This window comes from Trichomycterus rosablanca, chromosome 21 (assembly GCF_030014385.1).
Source record: "Trichomycterus rosablanca isolate fTriRos1 chromosome 21, fTriRos1.hap1, whole genome shotgun sequence".
NCBI lineage: Eukaryota > Metazoa > Chordata > Actinopteri > Siluriformes > Trichomycteridae > Trichomycterus > Trichomycterus rosablanca.
Window position 1 is genome coordinate 8,774,796 of NC_086008.1, and position 14,881 is coordinate 8,789,676.

The following is a 14,881-nucleotide window of genomic DNA, read 5'->3' on the forward strand; positions in this document are numbered from 1 at the left end:
TAGTGAATTCTGTTTGACATGTTATACATTAAACACTTCAAAAAACAATATAATTTAACTTTCAGCTTATGAAATATGTGTTTTTGTACTAATTTGCCCTTTTGCCCTTTTCCCATTGCATGGTACCCTCTGGTACAGTAAATTTAGTGGTTGTTTCCATTGCCCACATTGTACCTAAGTACCTGTGTTACATTTGGTTAGCCTTCTTAAGCAGGAACCTAACATACCGTGTAACCAAAGCAGGTATTATGGCTGGGGTGAAAAACAGTTCAGACTGTTGATCGATCAAACAGAATCACTGGAGTGAGAGAATTCACCTTATTTTTATATGCAGAACTAAGAAACTAGCCGGTCTTCTGGTTTTGTGTGAGGGTTCTGTTTGAGTGGCTTGTCATTGTAAAAAGTGATGAATAAGCCTCAGTTTTCCAGGATGTTAACAGCCTTTAAGCTTGCTCCCAACTGGTTTGCTATTCCGTTTCCTATCCTGTTAAGCATTGCTTTCTAACATAAAAATCTGACACTGAGCATGAACATTTCTGTTTTAGCTATACACAGACATTATGGAAATTTTAAGTCACATTTTAAAATGGAATTGGTGCCTTTAACAGAAGACATCTAAACCTCTCTACATAAAGAAGAACATGAAGTTTCTACTAGTAAGATAAACATTAGTGATCTTGCACTATTAAGAAATTAGGCATTAGTAAGGTACAGAAGAGTACAGTAGATAAGTATCACAATGCTGAGGCTTTTTTTTCTATAATGACCCAGTGATTACAGTCTACAGAAATATAAAGATGATGCTATTTTAAATTTTGTTTATTTTTAAGCAATTGAAACACATGCAAAAGCTCCTCAGAGTACCATTGTTCTCATTGCTCATTTGGGTTATCAACAGCAGATGCACAGTAGAGCGTTTTTGTTAATCTATCAGAAAAAAACAACATCTTATAAAATATGTATTAAAATTCTATTAAAACACATATTTATATTGTTAAATTTATGCTGAAATATGAAACAAAAAATAATTTTTGCAAAACAGTGGGTATGAGGCACCAATCCAGGTGATTTATGTAAATATAATCCACCTTCCAGGGGACAAGTTTTACTACTGAGCAAATCTGGTTTCTGAAAACAGAAAATATCAGCTACAGTGCCATGAAAATTATTTTCCCCTTCTTGAATTCCTCTATTTTTACATCATCTTAAATGGTTTTAGATCAACATACAAAATATAACATGTAGAAAAAACAGTTTTTAAATAATTATATTTATTTTTTGAGGAAAAATAATTAAACACCTATTATTACTCATGGGATAAGTAGTTGTCCTTTAACAGTTGTTGTCGTACAAACTGCCACCAAATGCTTTTAAAAACTGAAGACAATTTTGGCCTTTCAAGCACAAACTGCCTATTTCAGGTCTTGCCTTGGCATCTAATTAGGGTTTAGTTTAAGATTTTGACAAGGCCACTGCAAAATCCTAATTTTTTGCCATTTAGGGGTGACAATTATTAGACCTTGGTGTGTTCTCTAGTAAACCCATTTATACATTACATTTGGTAAACTGGTTGATTGTGTAGCAGTTACTTTTTAACATGGGGCCAGTTGCTGTTAAACAAATTTTTGATAAATACAATTATTATTTAAAAATTGTATTTTTATTAAATTTTTAATCTTAAATTTAGTTTAAAGTTTCACAGTTGAATGAGATGTACACAAAAAATAGAAGAAACCTATTAGGGGGCAATTACTTTTTTATGGAAAAAAATATTATATTCTTTCAGAACCTTGTTAAAATGCACATCTGACATGGCTTACAGTAAAAGGTCACATTCTGGGAAGAGAGCTGAGGAACTGGAGGAGGTACTTGGGCACACCTTCTATAGCGGAAGTCATCTGAAAAGTATAAATCTCTCAGGCACCTATCTGGTTTTCATTCAGCAGCTGTGGTGCAGTCACCCAAAGAAAAAAGCACCTCTGTTTTTACTGCTACTTCGCATGTGCAGTCGAGACTTCAGCAGGAGTATTTAACAGGACCAGCATATTGAGGAATACTTAGAACTTCTTTCATAATAATCCAAAACAAATCAAAATGGTTTTGTGGGGAGGATTTTTAGTTGGTTTACAGGTGCTACTTCAGCTTTTCTGTATGGTAAATGCCCAAGGAATTGGTAAGTACATAACCATAATTACATATGTACTGAATGCAATGGAAGTTTGTATGTGTGTGTGTAACAATGCTCTTGATACTTAAGACTTTTTGCAGAATGACTTGCTTTAATGTCATGCAATATGATGCTTATATTATAGGAATTTAAATTGCACACATCATATATAAAACAGGGTCTGATATTAATGGGGAAAATACAGTAAAATTAAAAAAGTCCAACTAATTCAAAAGCCAACTGGACAAAAGACAACTTATGTGTTAAACCAGCTGTGCATACAAAAAAGCTCCATAAACTGGACATCAGTCCATTTCACACCAGGGACTGAGCAGTGTTGGTTCAGTGGTAGTAGCTTTCAGGAGCTTATACAAGACACACCCCTGGCTTGACAGCAAAGCTAAAAAAAGTAGATCTGCATCGTGTTTCATATAAATTAATGTATTACTTAACAATGTTTCAGCAATTACCACTCTCAAAAATTGGTCTCTGTTTTTTTTATTAAGGGAATACTAACTAGCATCGATGTCTGTATTTCCAGTTTATGATTTCCTGGTGTCACCAGACTGCTTGCCTGATCTTTTGCAAGGAGGTCTTAAAAACAAGAATGTCAATGACATTTTTATCCTGACGACCTTCCAGATCCAAAATAAAGCTCCAACACGTGTTTTTCGCATCTACAACCCTTCAGACAACACTGACTATTTTGATTTTACTATACATGGAAAGCTCAACAAAGGTACCTTTTGATTATTTGCTGTATAAGATCACAGTTAATTTATATAGGAAAAAATAAGTGAGCCTTTTACATCAGTTTCCAATGTTCCCACTCGAGGGATTACAGCTCAGAAATAACAACCATTAGCAATTATTTTAATACGTTCAAATTGTCTACAGAGCTCTACCTCTCTTTTCTGGCTTTTCCTCAGTGTCTGTAAGGTATCTGAAAAGCAATGGAAAGACTGGCACTGCCAACTTCATTAAAGTGCCATTGGCAGATGGCCGGCCACACAACATTCTGCTGCACTTCAGTGGGCTGATGCATAGCACTCCTAGCATGACTTTGTATGTTGACTGCAAGCTGGTGGAGGTAGTGGAGGAACTGCCAGCTGCCTTCAAGATGCTTCCTCCTGGCCCTAATCGAGTGGCACTTAAAGTCATGCCAGCAACATCAGAGGTAGTGGTGCACCAAGAGCCAGTGCTTTTTAGTGCCATACACTAAATATCAAACATTGCCTAAGGGACTTGAAATTATGATGAAAGCAGTTAAATATAACAAATAAAACCACACATTATGATATATTTTAACTGGTTTGGCAACAATTTAATTTAATGGTGTAAACATTTTGCGACCCTTACTTGTTTCTATTTTTGACTAGCGTAAGCTAATTAACTAGCAGTCAGCTTGACAGTCTGCTAACTCACATGCTTTGATTTACAGTGTATCACAAAAGTGAGTACACCCCTCACATTTCTGCAAATATTTCATTATATCTTTTCATGGGACAACACTATAGACATGAAACTTGGATATAACTTAGAGTAGTCAGTGTACAGCTTGTATAGCAGTGTAGATTTACTGTCTTCTGAAAATAACTCAACTCACAGCCATTAATGTCTAAATAGCTGGCAACATAAGTGAGTACACCCCACAGTGAACATGTCCAAATTGTGCCCAAATGTGTCGTTGTCCCTCCCTGGTGTCATGTGTCAAGGTCCCAGGTGTAAATGGGGAGCAGGGCTGTTAAATTTGGTGTTTTGGGTACAATTCTCTCATACTGGCCACTGGATATTCAACATGGCACCTCATGGCAAAGAACTCTCTGAGGATGTGAGAAATAGAATTGTTGCTCTCCACAAAGATGGCCTGGGCTATAAGAAGATTGCTAACACCCTGAAACTGAGCTACAGCATGGTGGCCAAGGTCATACAGTGGTTTTCCAGGACAGGTTCCACTCGGAACAGGCTTCGCCAGGGTCGACCAAAGAAGTTGAGTCCACGTGTTCGGCGTCATATCCAGAGGTTGGCTTTAAAAGATAGACACATGAGTGCTGCCAGCATTGCTGCAGAGGTTGAAGACGTGGGAGGTCAGCCTGTCAGTGCTCAGACCATACGCCGCACACTGCATCAAATCGGTCTGCATGGTCGTCATCCCAGAAGGAAGCTGACGCACAAGAAAGCCCGCAAACAGTTTGCTGAAGACAAGCAGTCCAAGAACATGGATTACTGGAATGCCCTGTGGTCTGACGAGACCAAGATAAACTTGTTTGGCTCAGATGGTGTCCAGCATGTGTGGCGGCGCCCTGGTGAGAAGTACCAAGACAACTGTATCTTGCCTACAGTCAAGCATGGTGGTGGTAGCATCATGGTCTTGGGCTGCATGAGTGTTGCTGGCACTGGGGAGCTGCGGTTCATTGAGGGAAACATGAATTCCAACATGTACTGTGACATTCTGAAACAGAGCATGATCCCCTCCCTTCGAAAACTGGGCCTCATGGCAGTTTTCCAACAGGATAACGACCCCAAACACAACCTCCAAGATGACAACTGCCTTGCTGAGGAAGCTGAAGGTAAAGGTGATGGACTAAACCCAATTGAGCACCTGTGGCGCATCCTCAAGTGGAAGGTGGAGGAGTTCAAGGTGTCTAACATCCACCAGCTCCGTGATGTCATCATGGAGGAGTGGAAGAGGATTCCAGTAGCAACCTGTGCAGGTCTGGTAAATTCCATGCCCAGGAGGGTTAAGGCAGTGCTGGATAATAATGGTGGTCACACAAAATATTGACACTTTGGGCACAATTTAGACATGTTCACTGTGGGGTGTACTCACTTATGTTGCCAGCCATTTAGACATTAATGGCTGTGAGTTGAGTTATTTTCAGAAGACAGTAAATCTACACTGCTATACAAGTTGTACACTGACTACTCTAAGTTATATCCAAGTTTTAGTTCTATAGTGTTGTCCCATGAAAAGATATAATAAAATATTTGCAGAAATGTGAGGGGTGTACTCACTTTTGTGATACACTGTACATAATAATCTCCAAATATTGTCACAGAACTATCACTACAGACATTTCAGTAAAGTCTGTTAACTTAGAAACCATTTTTGCAATGCTTTTAGGCAGTTATTTGTAGTTTTAGACAAGACTGATGTGACAAGTTATAATAACATCTTAATTCTATGTGTATTTTTCTATAGAAAATCTAACCAAATTCTGAATACTGTAAAATATGGCTGGTTTTGTTGCACATTTTGTTCTTTATAATAATAATAATGCAAGGCATTAAAATGTGTACTGTAGCTTTAAGGGTTTGCACTCTGCACGAGGAGAGGAGAGATTGAACCGTTAGCACTGAAGCGATGGAACTGCAGTTAGTTACTTAATATATTTTATTTTAAAATTAATTAAACTAATTTAAAAAGACCTTTAATATCAATGATACAGGCTGAAAAAATAGTATAGTTTGTTTATACTTATACATCATTGAATATAAAATTTATATAGATGTTTCCAGATCAATTTCCCAGGTCAGGGCTTTAAAACTTGTGTATTTTACATTATAAAAATTAAATATTCTATTTCCTTTTTTAAATAGTCAATGTTTTTCTTCAGAATAGTGTGTCAGACCTAAAGCTGGTCCTTGGTGAAACTGTTGAGAACGTTTTGGAGCTTCAGGACTGCACACTGCAACAGGGTGAACAAATGCAGTTACTGGGTGAGAAACTTCATAGTATCATTATGAACTGATGTGTTATTGTAGAGGAATTATGGACGAAAACATTTCTTATAGATATGTAATTACAACAGGTCACACATCAAGGGTCGAGTCAGGTTCCATGTTCGAACTACTACGGATAATCCAAGAGCTGAAAGAGAAAATAGAGCAGCAGGTACCATGATGTGTGTGTGTGTGTGTGTGTTTGCTTTTTAAATTGAATAAAACAGCCTAGCCATTGGGAGGTGCACTTGTCAGCATACTCTCGGTGCTGGTCCCAAGCCCAGATTAAATTAGGAGGGTTGCATAAGAAAAGGCACTAATGTAAAAAATGTGCGTTCTTTCTGGAATTTAAAGACTTAAACGTGATGAACTTGCTTGTTGGTGATTATGTAAATTAAGTGTTACAAATTGACAGGTAGTCTACAATGGACATATTTTTAGTAGATCACACATGGGCTTTCACTCTGTACTTTGGTTTCCTTTCACATTGCAAAAAACACCAGCATCTCATTCAGAGTGTATTCTTACCTTGTGCCCAGTCTTACTGTGATGGGCTTTGCATCCACCGCAACTCTTCCTTAATAAGTGATTGCTAAAAATAACATAAAAACCAAATGTTAGACCAGCCTCATTTTCTGCTAGCAAAAGGCTAATGATTTGGGCAGAACACATAACTGAGAAATTTAGTTTGGTCAGGGGAAAAAGTCAGAAGCATTCCACATGTTTTTGTTTTAGCCACTCGGCTGGACCACCTTTGTTGTTAATCGACTTTGGTTATGAACTCAACAGATACAGGAGACTACCAATCTAAGGAGAATAGTTATGGAGTGTTTGCCATGTGGTAAGACTTAACTGTTTTACATGTATGTTATACCTTAGACCAACAGCATAAACCCTAATGAGGAAAATGAATTATACAGACAGGCTAAGTGAAACCTTCTTTTAATGTTCAGATGGAAATAACAGGTACCCAGACGGACCGGCCAAGTGTGCGCCAGGAGTGTGTTTCCAGCAGAGCATGTGTACAGAGACAGAGCAAGGTATTAGCTGTGCTCCATGTCCTGTAGGCTACACTGGAGACGGAGTTCATTGTGAAGATGTGGATGAGGTAAATAATAAAAAAGAATATACCATTTTAAAGGATAAAAATTTTAAGGGGGCTAACGATTACTTTACACCAGTAGGCACACCCAAAATGGTAATAGCCATAGATTCTAAATGTGCTTCCAATGTCGAGTTTTATCCAAAGCGACTTACAGTACTGTGACAGTATACAGTCTAAGCAATTGAGGGTTAAGGGCCTTGCTCAAGGGCCCAACAGTGGCAACCTGGCAGTGATGGGGCTTGAACCAGCGACTTTTCGATTACTAGCCCAGTACTTAAACCACTAGGCTACAACTGCCAAGGAGTGTAAATGACATAAGCTGATTGTTGTTCTTTTCCATTACACACAACAATACACTGTTATTTTAATTTGCACACAGAATGTCTGCACTTGTCTGCACACATAAAAACATAATAGGACATGACTTTATTTCAGTAGTTCCTCCAGTAATTGACTGCAGCTGTTTGGATTTAAACACAATTTTATTGATAGAAGATTTACGTAACCACTCAACAAGAGCACATATTTGCCAACACAACAGAATTAAAGGTCTGAAGGGATTTAATACTGTGTTTTATGATTTGTGTCCATGCAGTGTCAGATGAACCCCTGTTTTTCCAATGTGAAATGCATCAACACATCCCCAGGGTTCCGGTGTGAAAGTTGCCCCAGAGGTTACAGTGGGCTGCCAGTGCAGGGTGCAGGCATTGCATTTGCCCAATCAAATAAGCAGGTGAGTAAGATCTTATTAACTTAATATATGTTTTTTTCCTGTTTTAAATGACTAGTAGTGAGTTTTATCATCAGTTCTTGTCATGTATTTTGAATAAGTGGCAAAATCTTGTGAGATAACACAAGTTCAGATGCCCTGACGTATTACTATTACTATTAGCCAACCCCACTAAAGGACAGAACTGTTTCCTCAGTACCTATTAGGTCACATTTATATTAGTATGTACTTTTCCCCTCTGCTGTTTTGGACAAGCGTTCATTTAGAGTTTGGCATATGACTGATGGGATTCAATCCCATTCACTCAAAAGTACTTAAGTGAGGTTGGGACCAATGCTGGGTGATAAAGCCCCCATACATTCTATATTCCAATTCATCCCAAAGGTGTCAATGGGTCTTAAGGTCAGAACAAGCCAACAAGTTCTTCTACACTAAAGTTTACAAACTTTTTCTTTATGGACATCAAATGTGTTTTTCTGTTTTGTATTGTTTAGTATTGTAGCACTGGGACAAAGTGTCCTAGCCCAAACCTTATGAAACAGCCACGGCCCATTATTACATAATAGTTGGCGCTTGGCATTCAGACTGGCGGATTTGTTCTGTTATTTGCCAGACCAAAAAGTATCCCTACCTACCAGACGATGTCATCTCTTCAGAGAATACGTTTGTGTTAAATGTCCACTTTACCATAACACATCGGATATATTTGAAGGAGGAATGACTCATGACTGAAAAGTCATTCATCTATTTAGTAAAACTCAGTAATACTGCCATTATTATTATGTGTGATCCTATGCTAAGACCTGTCATATTATTTTTATTTTTTGTGGAGGACATCAGCTTTGCAGTTGTATTTTTCAGAATTTTTCATGCTGTAATTTCTGTTGTGTATTTAAGGAGCACCTTTGCCGTTAAAATAATGTAACGTGTTTGGACCTAACTGTGCCAACCGAGTTTCTAAAGAAATATTTTAATGTGGATCTATTTATGCATACAAATTTTATTTATGTAAGTTATTTTTAACATTTGTTATTGGCTGTTTATAATACAATAAACCGTTAAAACCCACACATTGATGCCTAGTTGATTTCAGATATCAGGACATAACTCAACTAATCTTTGTGAATCAGGTCTGTAATGACATAGATGAATGCCAGCGTGGGGACCATGGAGGCTGCACCCCTGATTCCTACTGCTACAACACAATGGTAAGGTATAATTCTCCTGATCTTGGTTTTCAGTACATTTACACCTGCTGCCTGGGGTTCAGGGTGGTTTTTAAATCATTGTCATTGTATCTTAGGGTTCATTCCAATGTGGTGATTGTATGCCTGGTTTCACTGGGGATCAAGTGAGTGGTTGCAAGCAGATTGGACCCTGGCCTGGTTCTGGTACTCTTGAACCTGCTGCTTTATCCAAAAGACTGTGTGGGAATGGCCAGCCTAACCCTTGTGATGCCAATGCCCAATGTAAAGTAGAGAGAGATGGAAGCATCAGCTGTGAGGTGAGATGTTTGGATGAGTGTCATAATCCGTCACAATACTGTTCAGGTCCAAAGAAGTTGTGAAATACACTCTACTGCATGCAACCTGCACTGTTGTAGAGTGGAAATAAGTTAGGCAACTGCTAAACTGTAGTGTATGTGCTGCCATTGACATTTAGCCACTTGAATTTTGCTTTACCCCTTATGCCATGTGAATAGGGCAATGCAATTCTGGAAGAGAGCATTTCCAGCTATAGAAATGGTCCAATATATTTATCAGGTGATTAGACAAAATAAGCTTTTGTTTATTTGCAGTGACCTTCCACTAGGATGAGTTTCTTTACTCTTTTGTCCTTTGTTAAACATATTTTTGTTGAACATATAGAAAATTCAAAAGTTAAAAATAAGAGTAAGAATGTTGGTATTTTCCTTTAATACCTTTTTCATGTATCAGTGCAACATTGGCTGGGCAGGTGATGGTTATGTGTGTGGGAAGGACACAGACATCGACGCCTACCCAGACAGAAAACTTCAATGCCAAGATGCGAACTGCAAGAAGGTGACTCATTTACTTAGTATGTTTCAGAGTGATCACAAGTGCTTTTCTGTATTTAATCTAACTTTAAATAATTACATGCATGTTACAGGACAACTGCATGTATGTGCCTAATTCAGGCCAGGAGGATGCAGACAGGGACGGAAAAGGCAATTCTTGTGATGAGGATGCAGACAATGATGGCATTCTCAACGAAAAGGTACACACCCTTACTAATCAGGAAGCCCTTAATTTATTTTATAGAATGCATTAGTGTTTGTAACCTAACTTTTTATGGGCATCTACCAAATGCAATAGTTTTGATATACGTATTTACCTGCAATAAGAAAAAACAGACATCTTCAAGCAATAAGCAATGGACTGGACTGCGATAATATCTGTTCCTACATCGCACTTAAAGCTTCTCTGCTTAATAACAGCTCAGAAATGTAACATTTGTACACAAGCATGTGGTTTAACTACATCTTCAAAGTCTTATTATTTTCTACCTTAGATGTCTCGGTTTGTGAATGAATACTAATATCATACCTTTTTGGTGTCTAACACCTGCCCCAATTTTGAAGGCATTGATTTCACAAAGGAAACATTCCCTTCATATTTTGGTCCATATTGACTTTAAGAGCTTGTGCACTGCTGTGCACACTATGTTCTTGGAACAAATTTTTACCACCGTGATAAAAAGATAACTACTTTAAGTATACAAGTGGAGCTTGCAGGATAAAATCGTATAAGAGTCTTTCATAAACCTTCATAGCACTATAACTTGCCAATGATTATGACAGCCAATTAATTTTATCAGTCTTACAGTTATAAGAAACTGTATGGCTTTCTTAAAGGAAGCACATGTTGGCCCTTACTATCCCAGATTGATAGCTGCCATGTGATATGATGAGATTGGCAGGAATTGGGAAAAAGGAATACTTTCAGAATAATCAGTATTCAAACGTTTGCTTTAACAACTGCTCTTAGATTTACATTTACATATAATGTAACAGATTGACTTTTTACAACTGTGTAATCATAAATCCAGGACAACTGCTGGTTGATTCCAAACGTAGACCAGAAGAACAGTGACAAAGATGTGCACGGCGACGCATGTGACAATTGTGTAAGAGTAAATAACCCAGACCAGCGGGACACAGACCAGGACGGACTGGGAGATGATTGTGATGATGACATGGATGGTGACGGTAAGGTTAAAAGGTGCACAGTATAATTTGATGCTTTTTCAGATGCCTCGTATCTTCAGAAACCAACTATTTGTATCAAAACCAGATGCTGGATGCTGCTGCCATCTGCTCTGAATCATAGATTGTGATTTTCTTCCCGTTCTGTAAGCATAGATGACAGAAATACAAAACATTTCCATGCTTTATTTTCCCAGCTTTGACATCTTTCGAGCACATTTGTTTTGTTTCACATGCAGAATAGTTTTAAAGCATTTTCTGTTCAGCCTGTTCAGATTATTTTTAAAAGGGAGAAAACAGAAGCAGAACTGCATTTTTCAGAGCTGCACTTTTAAAAGCCCCCCCTTCATAGGTATTTGGGCAACAGCGGTGGCCTGGAGGGCATTCTTACTGCTGATCTCTTTGAAGTACTGGATCACGTACCTATAAAGCACAGCAATGTGTTCCAGTTTGTAAAAAGCAGGTCCAGGCAGAGCCGGACATTAATAGTGTGCTTTCAGAGGCATGGCTTGAGGCACTTGACTTGACCGTTTATACTCTGGTTGTGTGTTTGTGGGCAAAACCACATTTCCATTGGGAAGCCCAGCCAAGAGCTGATGACCTATGGAAACTATTTTGCAGCAGCACAACTTGAACACTGCCACCTCGTGTTAAAATAAGCAACACTATGCTTTTCTGCCTCTATGCCTTTCTGTGGACTTGGTGAGGTCTTTTCTATAATACTTTTGGATTTACTGCTTCAAATGTTGAAGTACACAAAAACCTAAGATATTGTTTAACTTAATGACGTGGTTTACCCATCATGGGCCCTTTCTGTTCATCCAAACAGGTTTGAAAAATATTTTGGATAACTGCCAGAAAGTTCCCAATCCTGACCAAAGAGACAGTGATAGCGACGGAGTTGGAGATGTTTGTGATAGCTGCCCTAGTATGCCCAACCCCAGCCAGGTACAACCTAGTTTATTTTCATTAAAGAAATTTATTATGGGATTAATTATGTTTTCACAAACATCTTTCAAAAAAGTTGGGACAGTTGATTTCCTCATCACTCTCACATCATCTGGTCAGTGGGAGTGCTGCGTGGGTCCCTTTGGGTTGATAATACATTATTTTATTTATTGCTGAACACTGTGTTTCTACAGTCTGATGTGGATGATGACCTCGTGGGAGACACTTGTGATACTAACACTGACAGGTAAAACAACTTCTAAATCAATATTCATCTATTGAGTTACATAAATTACTCTTCATCTCTGACACTCTGACTGTGGTTTTAGTGATGGGGACGGACACCAAAACACCAAAGACAACTGTCCAACAGTAATCAACAGCTCTCAACTAGACACAGACAAAGACGGGCTGGGAGACGAGTGCGATGATGATGATGATAATGACGGCATCCTGGATAACAACGACAACTGCAGACTGGTGCCAAATCCAGACCAAAAAGATACAAACAGTACTTACATCACATCATCTCTCAAACAAACTAAACGTGGTTATGTAGTTGATCTGTGGCATTTAAACGAAGCTGTTCTGTTCCTCTGTGTGCTCATTAGATAAAGGGGTGGGTGATGCCTGCAGGGGAGACTTTGACCAGGATAAGGTCATTGACATAATCGACACATGTCCTGAGAACGCTGAGATCACGCTGACAGATTTCAGAGCCTATCAGACTGTGGTGCTGGACCCAGAGGGCGAGGCTCAGATTGACCCCAACTGGATCGTCCTTAATCAGGGCATGGAAATTGTTCAGACTATGAACAGTGACCCAGGACTCGCAGTGGGTATGTTTAAACGTTTGTTATACCTGGGAGTTGATAGTTACACAAAGCATCCCAACACAATGCAGAGTGGATTTCTTACTTTAAAGTCACTCAGTGACAACAACAAAATCATTTTTGATGGATAATTAAATGATTGTATAGTGTAGTATAAACATTTCTTTATTTAATAAGCAGCAGTATGATTTTCCTTTAGCTTCATATTTGGGATGATGACACAAATGATCATTATTCCACAATTATGAATAAATCACATCGTATAGTTAAACAATTATTAAAGTATGTCAAAGTCCCTGAAACTTTCTACCTGTAACTAAAGCAAGAATATGCTTACAAGAATATTCAAAGACCGAACTTTCAGCGAGAGCTTCATGCACTTTGTCCTGTATTCAGGTTACACTGCTTTTAGTGGAGTTGACTTTGAGGGCACCTTCCATGTGAACACAGTGACTGATGATGACTACGCTGGCTTCATCTTTGGCTACCAGGACTCATCCAGCTTCTACGTGGTTATGTGGAAGCAGACGGAGCAGACCTACTGGCAGGCTGTACCCTTCAGGGCCGTGGCCGAGCCTGGCATCCAACTCAAGGTTCCACCACTCCGTTATATTATGTTATATTATGCTGCTGTTATATGAATTAGGAGATACGACAACAAAGTTTACACTTATCCAAATCGCTTTAATAAAACTCGCTGTTCTGAGTTAGCTAAGAGTATCTTGTGTGCATCAAGGCTGTGAAATCCCAAACTGGTCCGGGAGAGTTCCTGAGGAATTCTCTGTGGCACACTGGAGACACCAAGGATCAGGTGCGGCTTCTGTGGAAGGATTCTCGCAATGTGGGCTGGAAGGACAAGGTGTCATACCGCTGGAACCTGCAGCATCGGCCTCAAGTCGGATACATCAGGTAAGACCAAGTGTTGAAGGAGAATAACTCTAATTGACTCTAATTAACTCGATTTATCATATTTCTTTGCACCACCATTGTGTTGTGAGCACACATTAATGCTGTAATTAGAAAGTTTATCACAGAACAAAATCAGGTAGAAAAACTACAATGTTTTAATAGGTTTATTTTGCTTGGAAAGGGTCCGTTTTTATGAGGGAAATGGCTTGGTGGCAGACTCTGGAGTGGTTATCGACACAAGTATGAGAGGTGGCCGACTGGGTGTGTTCTGCTTCTCTCAGGAAAACATCATCTGGTCAAACCTGAAGTATCGCTGCAACGGTGAGTGAACCGCTTTTCTAAATTCAATATTTCTGACATCCTGATGAAATAAAACATGCAACAAATTCTCCATTTAGGGCAGTTGTAGCCTAGTGGTTAAGGTACTGGACTAGTAATTGAAAGGTTGCTGGTTCAAGCACTAAAGCAAGGTCCTTAACCCTCAGTTGCTTAGACTGTATACTGTCACAGTACTGTAAATCACTTTGGATAAAAGCGTCTGCTAAATCCCGAAAATGTAAATGTGTATATTTTTACAGACACGATACCAGAACACTACCAGGACTACATTGAACAGAACATCTCCAGTTAAGAGAACACACTCAAACTACACAGTAATGTAACCAGACATATATTAGAAAAGGACAGACTGGGTCAGGTAATGGTATTCAAATGATCATTGTTAATGTAATTCATATGTTATCATTGTTTGTATGTAAAGCATTTCATGCCAGTGATATCAAAACGTTTTTGGCTTTCAGCAGGCAACATTTTCATCAGACCCCAGTTTTATGTTTTTGTGCCTTAATATCTAAAAATATATAGACCATAAAATACCTCTGTTGACATCAATTCATTGAAATGCAATTTTAAAAAAACTTTATAATTTTATGGTCAGTTATGTAGATTCATTAAATCAAATTCATGTTTCATCATCCGACTGTATTCATACATGTCACAAAACTGTATACTTAAACACCAGTGATCTGCTTTGACAGCTCATGTTCAGTTAGTTTCCTGGTAGTTACAAGAAATTCAGATACTACACGATTTTCGAGCGATTCATTCTTCAATTATTGTATTTTACAGATATATCTTAAGATATTTACATATTTGTTGTAATAATAAAAGATAGACCAGTGCACCTTTAATACTCACCTTCTGTTTTCAAAACGAGGTCCAGCTTTTCAGAATGGGATGA

General features: G+C 38.5%; 1 protein-coding gene across 2 annotated transcripts; it reads left to right on the forward strand.

The window, feature by feature from the left end:
* Window positions 1-3,111: 3,111 nt before the first annotated feature.
* Window positions 3,112-14,572, forward strand: thbs4a (thrombospondin 4a). Of its 2 annotated transcripts, XR_010015538.1 has the most exons (20): window positions 3,112-3,344; window positions 5,785-5,887; window positions 5,980-6,062; window positions 6,680-6,731; window positions 6,844-6,998; window positions 7,591-7,728; window positions 8,856-8,933; window positions 9,029-9,229; window positions 9,663-9,767; window positions 9,856-9,963; window positions 10,795-10,954; window positions 11,781-11,899; window positions 12,094-12,146; window positions 12,229-12,410; window positions 12,511-12,738; window positions 13,129-13,325; window positions 13,469-13,641; window positions 13,823-13,962; window positions 14,220-14,338; window positions 14,445-14,572. XR_010015538.1 is itself a non-coding variant. In XM_063017429.1 (19 exons), the coding sequence occupies exons 1-19, from the start codon at window positions 3,207-3,209 to the stop codon at window positions 14,270-14,272; spliced, it is 2,466 nt and encodes an 821-aa protein (XP_062873499.1). In that variant the 5' UTR covers window positions 3,112-3,206; the 3' UTR covers window positions 14,273-14,572. The 2 variants fall into 2 exon arrangements, 1 of the variants encoding a protein (XP_062873499.1); XM_063017429.1 differs by having other exon boundaries at window positions 14,220-14,572.
* The last annotated feature ends 309 nt before the right edge of the window (window positions 14,573-14,881 follow it).

Excerpts from the sequence above, each read along its gene's own strand:
- thbs4a (XM_063017429.1), top strand. The coding sequence starts at position 3,207 with ATGCATAGCACTCCTAGCATGACTTTGTATGTTGACTGCAAGCTGGTG. Across the intron at positions 6,063-6,679 it reads AAGAGAAAATAGAGCAGCAG|ATACAGGAGACTACCAATCT; the intron begins GTACCATGATGT and ends TGAACTCAACAG. Across the intron at positions 6,999-7,590 it reads ATTGTGAAGATGTGGATGAG|TGTCAGATGAACCCCTGTTT; the intron begins GTAAATAATAAA and ends GTGTCCATGCAG.